This window comes from Aquarana catesbeiana, linkage group LG13 (genome assembly GCF_042186555.1).
Source record: "Aquarana catesbeiana isolate 2022-GZ linkage group LG13, ASM4218655v1, whole genome shotgun sequence".
In the NCBI taxonomy this organism is placed as follows: Eukaryota; Metazoa; Chordata; class Amphibia; order Anura; family Ranidae; genus Aquarana; species Aquarana catesbeiana.
In genome coordinates this window covers 4,531,306-4,544,155 of record NC_133336.1, presented here as the reverse complement: position 1 = coordinate 4,544,155, position 12,850 = coordinate 4,531,306, and the positions used below count along the sequence as shown (strand labels likewise).

General features: G+C 43.0%; 1 protein-coding gene across 1 annotated transcript in view; it reads left to right on the top strand.

The window, feature by feature from the left end:
- WDHD1 (WD repeat and HMG-box DNA binding protein 1) overlaps nt 1-12,850 on the top strand; it is a 93,852-nt gene that overhangs the window by 40,197 nt on the left and 40,805 nt on the right. Inside the window, exons 14-16 of the mRNA XM_073610173.1 lie at nt 269-510; nt 5,111-5,248; nt 10,495-10,651. Coding sequence (XP_073466274.1) covers nt 269-510; nt 5,111-5,248; nt 10,495-10,651 — 537 coding nt within the window. The remainder of the gene's footprint in view (nt 1-268; nt 511-5,110; nt 5,249-10,494; nt 10,652-12,850) is intronic.

Here is a 12,850-nt window from a genome sequence, read left to right as displayed (position 1 = left end):
CGGGATTTATTGTATCCAGTGATTAGAATTATCCCGGGATTTATTGTATCCAGTGATTGGAATTATCCCGGGATTTATTGTATCCAGTGATTGGAATTATCCCTGGATTTATTGTATCCGGTGATTGGAATTATCCCGGGATTTATTGTATCCAGTGATAAGAATTATCCCGAGTTTTATTGTATCCTGTAATTATTTCCCGTTCCTGCCTTGTAATCTTCCGATGTCTCTGATGTGTAACTCTGATCCTTCTTCCTTCCACACTTAGCAAACTCCAGTGCCTGCACTTCAGCTCCTGGGACAACAGTAAGGATTGGATGGTGGATATGCCCAAAGGAGAAGACCTCCAGGCTGTCTGCCTGGGCCTGGGCTGGGTGGCCTGCGCTACCAGCGCCTTGCTGCTCCGAATCTTCAGTGTGGGCGGAGTTCAGAAGGAGATCCTCAGTCTTCCGGGGCCTGTGGTGTGCATGGCGGGACACGGGGAGCAGCTAATCCTGGTCTACCATAGAGGTTGGTGCATCATCAGCTCCTGATTTAGAGTTTCTTCTTTTTATTGCTTCCCTTCATCTCCCCCATAAAGACAAACAGGAGAGTTCACGTGATGGAATGTTGCATGTTTATAGATCTCGGCATGTCTGATGTCTGTAGGGGGCATTAGAAAGGCTCCTGGTGATGGGCAGAGATGGTCACCGTACTCCTCTGTGGTGTGTAATACGCTCCACATCTCCCACTTACATAACGCAGACATTTCAGGGAGGCAAAGCTGGCACCTTTGTATTGTTTGAAAGCAACATTGTAGCAGCCAGTTCTCACATGTCTTAATGTGGGATGTGATATTCCTATGTGATATATGACAAGCATGGAGCATGTATGGTAAGTTTTTTCATAATTTTACAAATAACAAAACTTATAGCCGGTGCACACTGGAACACGGTGCTGGAAAGGCACATTCTCTGCACATTTCCCGCACTGCACGCGAACACACTGCCCTTGCAAGACCAGTGTGGGGTGCCATTAATTGTTATTGGCACCCTTAAGGCATCTCACAAATGCAGTGTACCATCTAGTTTAGTGCGGCATGATCTGAAAAAAGAATGCTTGTGCTGCTATTTGCACGTTGCAGTGAATTTGGCAACACTTGCACGCGTTTTAGTGTGAACTGGCCCTAATACCTTTAAAAAAGCTGCTAGCAAAAAGAACGATCTACAAATTCCTTTTTAAAATCCAAATGAAAATTGTGGTGCTTCTAAACAAGATATTCCCATTACAAGTAGCACAGATAGTCCAATACAGCTGGAGTTACCCTTTAGGTACAGAAGGGGTCCAAAAACAGTGAAGTCCGTGCACAGGGATCCTTTGGCTGTGGGCACTCACCGGTTCATTGGAGATCCGCACTCACCGGTTCATTGGAGATCCGCACTCACCGGATCATTGGAGATCCGCACTCACCAGGCCATTGGAGATCCGCACTCACCAGGCCGTTGGAGATCCGCACTCACCAGGCCGTTGGAGATCCGCACTCACCAGGCCATTGGAGATCCGCACTCACCAGGCCATTGGAGATCCGCACTCACCAGGCCATTGGAGATCCGCACTCACCAGGCCATTGGAGATCCGCACTCACCGGATCATTGGAGATCCGCACTCACCGGATCATTGGAGATCCGCACTCACCGGATCATTGGAGATCCGCACTCACCGGGTCATTGGAGATCCGCACTCACCGGATCATTGGAGATCCGCACTCACCGGGTCATTGGAGATCCGCACTCACCGGGTCATTGGAGATCCGCACTCACCAGGCCATTGGAGATCCGCACTCACCAGGCCATTGGAGATCCGCACTCACCAGGCCATTGGAGATCCGCACTCACCAGGCCATTGGAGATCCGCACTCACCAGGCCATTGGAGATCCGCACTCACCAGGCCATTGGAGATCCGCACTCACCAGGCCATTGGAGATCCGCACTCACCAGGCCATTGGAGATCCGCACTCACCAGGCCATTGGAGATCCGCACTCACCAGGCCATTGGAGATCCGCACTCACCAGGCCATTGGAGATCCGCACTCACCAGGCCATTGGAGATCCGCACTCACCAGGCCATTGGAGATCCGCACTCACCAGGCCATTGGAGATCCGCACTCACCAGGCCATTGGAGATCCGCACTCACCAGGCCATTGGAGATCCGCACTCACCAGGCCATTGGAGATCCGCACTCACCAGGCCATTGGAGATCACATGCACAGAGGTCACTACATGCTTGTTTTCCCACCCAAGAGAAAGAACATGGAGAATCCTCTTCTCCACTCCAGAGAACAATCCTCTATTCAGCTCTGAATCATCCTCACTCCTAAAAGATGGTATCTATCCGCTTGCCACGCCACAGGTGGCAAGATAAAAAGGCTTCAGATTGTGTAGGATTATTAAAAAAGTTTATTTAACCCCTTCACGCCAACCTAACACATATCTGCGGCCCCGCCAGCTTGGGCTTTTTTTTCCCGTGGGGCCACATATATGCGTATCTCCCTTTTGTGCTGGGAGTGCGTCGCATTGCGCGCTCCCAGCACAAAGATCCGGGGTCTCATGGAGACCCCTAGGCCCCCTGTATTAATGATCGGGACCCGGAACTTCCAAATCCGGGTCACCTGTTCTGATTGGTTATCACAGTGATCAGTCACTCTGAAGCCCACTCCTGTGTTTCTCTCTCTGTGAATGCAGGAGAGAGATGCATCGTATCTCTCTCTGCAGAGTTAAAAAAAATTAAATATAAAAAAGTGTGTGTTAAAAAAATAATTATAAAAAAACAAAAAAAAAACCTAGATCAAGGTTTCATCTAGGTTACTGCCAGGATTGTTTGGGTCAAAGGTCAGGGTCATCCCTTTTTTTTTTCATTGTCAGTGTATTTTAGGTAGGATAAAAAAAAAGCAAAATGCACACTATTGTTTCTGGACTGTACTACGGGTTCATACAACAAATAACATACACATACGTGGGATCGCTGCGATCGTCAGGAGCAGGAGAATTTATTTGGGGTTGTTCTTTGGTAGTACGTTATGGTAGTAGTAAGAAATAAATATACAATTAAATAAAAGTTTTTTTTTTTTACTATTTTGGGACAGTTTTCCTTAAATAATAATAATAATAAAAAAAAATTTGGAGATATCTGTTACCATTTACCACCAAATGCGAAAGCCCAATTTGTCCTGAAAAAAAATGCGGTATAATCCACCTGGATGCACAAAGTAGTTGTGATGATATGTAGATGCCTAGGGGTTAAAATAAAAGCGACTGAAAAAGATAAGCCAACTGGTCTCTCACCAGCAGTGTGTGACGTCTAGCTCCTTCGAACGCGTTTCGTCCTATGGGACATCTTCATTTATTGGTCAGATACATTTTTAGTTTTTTTCTAAGCTAGACTCTATACAGTAATTTAAAAAAAACACCAAGGATTGGAGTTGTATATTTATTAAACACATTGATGCATTTTTTTTTTTTAAATGCAGTGTATTATTTTCTTGTATAGCATCGCTTCTACTGGCAGAGGAAGCAGCAGGAATGGGGGCCAGTAAGGTGTTTTTCATTTACATGTGCTGACAGGAGGAGAGAACCGAGATGACCTCATCAGTTTGTTGCTGTTCCTTTGCTGTCTGGTCATAGGCCGGGGAGTGTGGTGGTGACTTAGCTGTGTTGCTCAGTTGCAGCTGAATAAAGTCAGCTGTCTGGAGTTCAACTTTAAATTTATATCCAGGGCTCAAACTTTTTTTTTTTTCATGTGTGTGCGTGTCAGTTTTTTTGGCACCTGCATCTCATTAAGGAGATTTCCCTTTACTTCCTGTTCTGTAGACTCAACAGGAAGTTAGATTTTTTTTTAAATACCTATAATTTAATATTATAATATGGATTTTCTTTAGAATTTACAAGTTTCCGAATTGACAAATTTCCGAATTGACAAATTTCCGAATTGACAAATTTCCGAATTGACAAATTTCCGAATTGACAAATTTCCGAATTGACAAATTTCCGAATTGACAAATTTCCGAATTACAAAATTTGTCAATTTGGAAATTTGTAAATTACAAAATTTGTCAATTTGGAAATTTGTCAATTTGGAAATTTGTCAATTTGGAAATTTTTGAATTTACAAATTTTTGCCATTTTCGAATTTACAAACCTACGATATTTTTCACGTTTAAGGGAGGATATCCCTTCTTAGACAGTCATCACAGGAACCTGTGTCCCCATTAAAAGATTTTTTTTTTTTTTTCCTCCTGTTCCTGTGATAGTAGTGACTATGGTTCAAGATAAGCAATACAATGCCTTACTTCCGGGATTGCGGCGTTTGCAATTATGTCACCCATAAGCTCTGCTCCAATGCAGTTCATCACTCGATCACGTGACTTCTTCAGGGGGATTGGGATTGGGATTGGGTGATATTGCTCCATACTTATAGTTCCCAAACTCTCCTGGCTTATTATCTGCCATATTCCAGGAGACCTCCTCTAATATTCTCAGGCACCACCACTTGATGAGATAAGAAAAATGTAGCGCATAAAGAACAAACCAAAAAAGCAAAAAATGGTGATGAAATATATAGTCCAAAACACCACAAGTCTTTCGACCAGATATAGTGAATACAACTAATAAAAATAAAAGTCAATTAGCCATAGGGCAAAAAATGTGAAGAAGGGATCTCCAACTGAGTGTACGCATGGAAATAGTCACTGGAAATGAAGATTATTCCAAATGTTGGCAGAAAACTTGGTTGATCGGTACATGGGAACCACATCCAACCAAAAACGGCGTCAAATTAGAGAATGGTAGGTATAAACTCTTACCAGATCCAGTGGACTCCCCTGTCAGCGACATGGAGTCATGAAGACAATGTGCCACCCAGGGCGTATGGAAAGATATCCGGACCGTCAGAACTTCCGAGTTGGACTTCACAGGACTTCACCACCACTTGATGATTTTTATTTAGTTTTATAGATTTCAGGTGTTGCAGTGTAAATGTATTATGCTTGATATCCTCAGAAGAGCAGACAAGGAATCGTAGAATTTCCTAGATTGTAAGATAGGTGTGTGACGGTGTCTTCTGTTCCTGTCCAGGTACGGGGTTTGATGGAGAGCAGTGTCTGGGTGTGCAGCTCCTGGAGCTGGGAAAGAAGAGGAGGCAGGTCCTACATGGTGACCCTCTACCCCTGTCCAGGAAAAGTTGCCTATCCTGGCTCGGCTTCAGTGCAGAAGGTAAGAAGAACTAAAGTATACTGAATTAAAAAATATATTCTAAATTAAAAAATAGTCCGCTTTTAGTCCAAACTTTATCATCACCTACAACAAGGTTCTAGATGCGCGTTAAGGTAGAGAACTTTTTTTTTTTTTTTTTTGGCACACATGAAGAAAAAAAAAAATCATTATTGGTCTGAAGTATTTAGTTAAAACCTCCAAACATTATACTTTCTGAGAGCAGATACCTCAGAGAATAAAATGGTGGTAGTTCCAATTTTTTTATATTGCGCTATATTAGTTGTAGAAGAATTCCAGGCATGGCTATAATATACATACAGTCGTGCTTAAACGTTTGCATACCCTGGCAGAAATTTGTGAAATTTTGGCATTAATATTGAAAATATGACTGATCATGCCAAAAAAACTGTCTTTTTATTTAAGGATAGTGATCACATGAAGCCGTTTATTATTGCCTATTTTTTTGGCTCCATTATTAAATCATAATGATAACAGAAATCACCCAAATGGCCCTGATAAGTTTACATACCCTGGAATGTTTGGCCTCGGTACAGACACAGGGTGTCTGGTGGCACACACAGCTTAAAATGGCAATTAAATGTTAATTTCTCACATTTGTTGCTTTTTAAATCACAATTAGTGTCTGTGTATAAATAGTCAATGAGTTTGGTAGCTCTCACTTAGATGCACTAAGCAGGCTAGACACTGAGCCATGAGGAGGTAGAAAAGAACAGTCAAAAGACCTGCGTAACAAGGTAATGAAACTTTATAAAGATGGAAAAGGATAAGCCTTGAATATGCCAGTCAATACTTGAAGTAATTGGTACCATAAATATTATTCAAGGGTGGTTACGGATTCCCTCTATTTATTGCACCTATGTATTACCTTGCCCATTCCTATAGTTATCTAGTCTATTAAAACTCTGATCACATGTTACTGTTGATATCACAAGAATACAAGGTTAGCTCTGAAACCAAGCACACTTCTTAATAAAACAAAGTCTTATTTATTTCCCAAGAAAATAGGAAACCCTTAACATGAAAATACTAAAGAAAGATATTACAAAGCATATAACACCAGAACATATAATACAAGAATATCAAAGATACTTATCACAATGCTTTCCTCAAGATTTTGTTTCATCAGCTGGGCTCAGATGGCAAAGAGAGAGCCATGCGGCTCAGGCACAAGCCAAGAGCAGAAAGGGTAGAGAGAGAGGAAGCTCTCTGACTCGTTCAGTCCTTCTATACTTCAATCATACACCATCCAGACCCAACCCCATCTAGACTTTTGACAAATCACAGTACTTATGGGGCAGCCCTCCTCAATATATTATATTACTGTCCATCCTGCTGTATTGGCCTCTAGGGGCAGCATTGTCCATGTATCATGTCTATATATCTGCAATGCCTTTTGGTCCTTTGATCTTCTGTAGCAGGGCATTCATCAATCTTGTCAGCTACGGTCCCTTTCAAGATTGCTTGCAGTGTTAGAACAACAGACGGTCAGGAGCCATGCATTATTCAGCCTTGATGTAGGCCTGATCTCTTCTTTCAGATATACTGCAAAGACATTCCAGACTGCCCCCAAGAAAGCAGAGGCTTGGTTGTATAAACCCAAAAGAAACTCCAGAAATATGATATTAAATCATGTTGCCTGCCAACAGTACTGTTTAATCCCTTATTAAGAAATGGAACATTCGGGGCTTTTTCGATACCAAGCCAAGGTCAGGTAGACCAAGAAAGATTGCAGCCACAACTGGCACAAGAATTGCTCAGGATGCAAAGAAAAACACCCACAGGGGACCTCAGGAGAAATACAGGTTGCTCTCCAAAAAGACAGTGTAGTTGTTCTTAGGGAGCACAATTCAACGCACTTGAACAAAAAAGAGCTGCATGGTTGAGCTGACAAAAGGAAGTCTTTACTGCGCCAATGCCACAAATAAGCCCAATGGGGCATGTCAAGGTGTTGGGCATATTGTAACCAGACTTTTTTGTGGAACTTGTACAGTAAATGCTTCTTTCTGGCAACTTGACCATGCAACTCTTTTTTCGTTCAAGTATCATCGTATTGTGCTCCTTAAAAACAGCCACACCGTCTTTTTCTAGAGCAGCCTGTGTTTCTCCTGAGGTTACCTGTGGGGGGTTTTCTTTGTATCCCAAACAGTTCCTATGGCAATTGTGGCTGAAATCGTTCTTGGTCTGCCTGACCTTGGCTTGGTATCAAGAGATCCCCCACTTCTTATTAAGTGATTGAACAGTACTGACTGGCACATTCAAGGCTTTGTATATCTTTTTATATCCTTTTATATCCTTCTAAAGTTTCAATACCTCGTTATGCAGGTATTTTGACTGTTCTTTCCTACCTCCTCATGGCTTAGTGTCCAGCCTGCTTAGTGCATCCATATGAGAGCTACCAAACTCATTGACTATTTATACTCAGACAATAATTGTGATTTAAAAAGCCACAAATGTGGGAAATTCACCTTTAATTGCCATTTTAACCCGTGTGTGCCACCTTCTGTGTCTTTTGAGCACAACTGTAAATACATTGTTCCAGCTTGGACCGATATACCTTATGTATTTACCACGGCTGTGGAATCCCTCTAGAAGCTGGAAATCACTGTATGGGCACCACCGCTGATCACTACTACATCACTACTACAGTGATCTCCACTAGCTTCCAGGTCTTTTGCAGAGTGGCTGCCCTGCTTACTGAACACAGGAAATCGGCTGCTCGGCACGGGCGCCATTCAGAGAATTCTTCGCATTTTCAACATTCAAGCACTTTATGAGTAATCTCTCACTTTGTTATACACTTTGTTTTATACCCAGTGATTTTCAGCACTTAAGCACTTTATGAGCAATTAACCTTGTCAATGTTTAGATACATAGTTTTATTTTATTTTTATTTTTATTTTTTTTGCATTATTGTTTAAGCGCTGAAAAATCACTTTTTTCTTTCTATTATAAGGTTGGCCTATCACCTTTTGCTGTGCTAGCTGCTATCTTTTTTTTTTTGAGCGCTCATACTATTTTAGCTGTTTTCTTGGTTTTTTTTTGTTTGTTTTTTCAATATGGACAAGTATTTATGTCAAATGTGAAGTTGCATCAAAATGACTTTCACAGAAAATAATAATTCAGAATGGACAGAGTTTTCTTGTAGCTCCAGAATTTAAGTGCATTTCAGCCAATGGCCACAAGGGGGCGATATGATATTGGCCTATGGATTTGCTCCATTTGGCTGATGGTGATGTTTTGGATCATTACTTTATGTACTTCAACAACAGCTTGCCGTAAATCTGCTGATGGATTTGGGCTTCTGTGAAAACATTGAAACACTATATTGTATAATATTGGAAAATATACAACACGGGGACAGATGAGCCCGAGTCTCGGTATTTGTCATAGAAATGGACAGCGATTTGTTCTGATCTGATGCTGGGAAACGATCGACCTTCTGCTTGTTGTGTTACCAGTTCTCTGTGTTGCGTCTGATCTGACGGAGGATAGTCATCGGCACTCGTACTATGGGGGGCGATTTATAACGGAGAGCTGGGTACCGCTATCCATCATACGCCTTCATATTGCTCAATACCGCAGCCTACGTTTCACAGGCCATTCATAAAATGCAGACATATAGGGTATTGCGTCTGCTCTCTTAACTTGGATTGGAGGATAATCAGCCATGTGACTTTGACAGGTCATGTGACTGCGCTGTTCTGGCTTCTTTTTCCCCCAACCACCCCTGTTCATTTTAATAGAGCTAGGCTAGTCCTGAAGCAGGCGGAGCGCTGGTGGGGTGTACGTAAATGGTTATGGATAAACATCATTGGGATAGTCCATCATTTTGCCGCCAACATGTGTTGGGTGGTCATAACAGGGTTAAAAACAAAAAACAAAAAGGCATACATTTATGTAATGGAAAAATAGAAAAATTGCGCATAAAAACTGTTAAAGCTGCCAACACTTCACTAGACATATAGTGCAAAAAGAACATATAAAACAATAATGTGAACAATAAAAATTTGTATCCGAATGTAGACCTATGAAGTCCAAAGTATAAATGAATATATGATAAATAAACAGTCAATAATGAATAAAAAGGATAAAAAAGCACACTGTTCAAAATAAAATGAATCAAAGTTGATGGATAAACATCGTGGGATAGTCCATCATTAGAAATGAATTATGCGCAAAAAATGGTCTCTGTGTTTATCAAAGTGAATGAAAACTTGATCTTCAGGTGCAATCAACAAATGATAAGGTCGGCACACTTACCAGAAATGGTGGACTTGTATACTGTACAGCATGTGAGTCTAAGGGGCAGTCGTGAGGAAGTACCTCAACGGGAACCAGCAAGGGAAAGGTCGATGGTAAGCGTGCCAACCTTATTTGTTGATTGCAACTAAAGATCAAGTTTTCATCCACTTTGAAAAACACAGAGACTTTTTTTATGCGCATAATTCATTTCCTATGATGGACTATCCCACGATGTTTATCCATCAACTTTGATTCATTTTATTTTGAACTGTGTGCTTTTTCTATTTTTTTTGTTCTTTTTTTTCACTTATTAATTTCACGTCATTGACTGTTTATCATATATTCATTTATACTTTGGACTTCATAGGTCTACTTTCGGATACAATTTTTTAATTGTTCACATTATTGTTTTATATGTTCTTTTTGCACTATATGTCTAGTGGAGTGTTGGCAGCTTTAACAGTTTTTATGCGCAATTTTTCTTTTTTTCCATTACATAAATAGATGTCTTTTGGTTTCTTTTTAAAACCCCGTTATGACCACCCAACATGTTGGCAGCAAAAAGGTCAGCTCTAAGCAAGGCACTTATACAGATTTTTTTACACCCATGCTTAGGATGAAATAAGTGTGCTCACAATAAAGTACCTCTACCACAAATAAACGATGTGACTGGCTGCAGCTCTAATAAGGTGCTATATACCCCTTTGAACTAAATATACTGATTTAGGAGCTGCCTAGTCTAGCAGGTGCTATACATAGAACAATACCAATGTGCAAATGTGAACCATTAAAATCAATAAATACAAAAAACAGAAAATGTGCAATATGTATAACATACAGTATCTCACAAAAGTAAGTACACCCCACATAAGAAACGACACTTGTCTACAATGTAAAGTAGTGAGTGTACAGCTTGTATAACAGTGTAAATTTGCTGTCCCCTCACAAAACACAACAGTTTCTTTGTTCTGTTCCTTGTGTAGGGAGCCCGTGTTATGTGGATTCGGAGGGGGTGGTGAGGCTGCTGAACAGAGGAATGGGGAACACCTGGACGCCGGTGTGTAACACCCGAGAACACTGCAAGTCAAAGTCCGATCACTACTGGGTGGTGGGCCTGCATGAGAACCCGCAGCAGCTCAGGTCAGTAAAAACCCTTAGTCCACGCCCACCCGTATCGCTTTTCAGAGGGGCAATATGTTGCCCCCTCAGCTCCTGATCTAATCCTGTAGGTAGGGATGCGCCAATACCGGCATTGGTGCCAATACCAGGCCTTCGTACTACAATACCGAAACCAATACTTTGCTGTGTGATTTGCATCAATACAAAATGATACAAACCCACATCGCACTGCAAAGAATCGCATGCAATTTGAACAGGAAGGCGGTACGCTTCCTATTGGAATTGCATGCAATTTCTATTCACCGCACATGTGTACAGCCGTGAGTGGTAGCGTGTCACCGCACATGTGTACAGCCGTGAGTGGTAGCGTGTCACCGCACATGTGTACAGCCGTGAGTGGTAGCGTGTCACCGCACATGTGTACAGCCGTGAGTGGTAGCGTGTCACCGCACACGTGTACAGCCGTGAGTGGTAGCGTGTCACCGCACACGTGTACAGCCGTGAGTGGTAGCATGTCACCGTCCTTGCACATGTGTACAGCCGTGAGTGGTAGCGTGTCACCGCACATGTGTACAGCCGTGAGTGGTAGCGTGTCACCGCACATGTGTACAGCCATGAGTGGTAGCGTGTCACCGCACACGTGTACAGCCGTGAGTGGTAGCGTGTCACCGCACATGTGTACAGCCGTGAGTGGTAGCGTGTCACCGCACATGTGTACAGCCGTGAGTGGTAGCGTGTCACCGCACATGTGTACAGCCGTGAGTGGTAGCGTGTCACCGCACACGTGTACAGCCGTGAGTGGTAGCGTGTCACCGCACATGTGTACAGCCGTGAGTGGTAGCGTGTCACCGCACACGTGTACAGACGTGAGTGGTAGCATGTCACCGTCCTTGCACATGTGTACAGCCCTGAGTGGTAGCATGTCCCCGCACGTGTACAGCCGTGAGTGGTAGCGTGTCACCGTCCTTGCACATGTGTACAGCCGTGAGTGGTAGCGTGTCACCGCACATGTGAATGAGCCCTCACAGATGCCCCCCCTGTCAGTGTTATAAGCTGTATGTAGCATTAGCAGGCCAGGCAGAGATTTTCTGTCCCACTCACAAAGTAACATTGTGTCGGGCCGAGCGCTGCTCAGCCATTCACAGGAAGCTTTGTATTATCTGAATGAATACAAGGCTTCCTCTGATTGGCTTAGTTTCAGGGGTGGGCAGATGATGTCACGATAAGAAAATACCAAGCTTCCTCTGTATTGCCGAGCAGCCTGACGGAATTTTTGTTCTGGGAGTGGAATGGGAAGGCTCTGTCCCACTGCTTGTATACAGTGCTGTATACTGTGTGTAGCTGGGGCTATGTACGGTTCAGGAGCGTATGTACAGGGATCGGCTTTGCGACCTGGCTCCATGCTCCAGGGTTGCCCGTGCGCCTCCCCCGTACGCCTGGATAAGAAGGCGGCAGTGGCATGTAGAGGAACCGATCCCTCCATGCTGCTAAATGCCCGCTTTTCCTCCTCTTCCTTCCGCAGACATTCAGCGGCTGCAGGGAGGAAACGGAGGGCATCGGCGCCTCTCTATCCCAGTCCTGTTGCCCTGGGCTCCTGTGCGCTTCCCTGGCCCCACCTCACTGGCACCTTCCTTGTGTTTAATGAATAGTCAGTGATCTGTACCAAGCAATGACTTTTTTTTTCTCTTCTTCATTCATAGTTGAGGCATAGTAAACTGTTTCCTATGCTTCAGTTTATGAATTAACAGGAAGCCTCTTTACAGAGATACTCCTGTTCATTCAGTCATTCTGTGCAGCTGAGGCTCCAGAGAAAGGGACTGAGAACTCAGGGAGGGACCCAAGAAGAGGAGGATCGGGGCTGCTCTGTGCAAAAACCATTACAAAGAGCAGGTGAGTATAACATGTTTGGTATTTTTATAGGAAAAAAAAATGAGACTTTACAATCACTTTAACCTAAGAGCCAAATAGCGGCCCCCCTTCCTGAGCTTTGGCTGGGTAAATATAGACAAAATACATGCGTTGGGGGTCCGTATATTTTAGTTGCATTAAATATGAGAATTTTAAATGTCAAGAATATTTCTTAGTATCACATGCAGGTACTAAATGGCACCTCAATACCTATAGCAGGGGTAGGCAACCTCAGAACTACAAATCCCATCATGCCTCTGCCTCTAGGAGTCATGCCTGTGATTGTCAGGGCCTTGCAGTGTCTCATGGGAC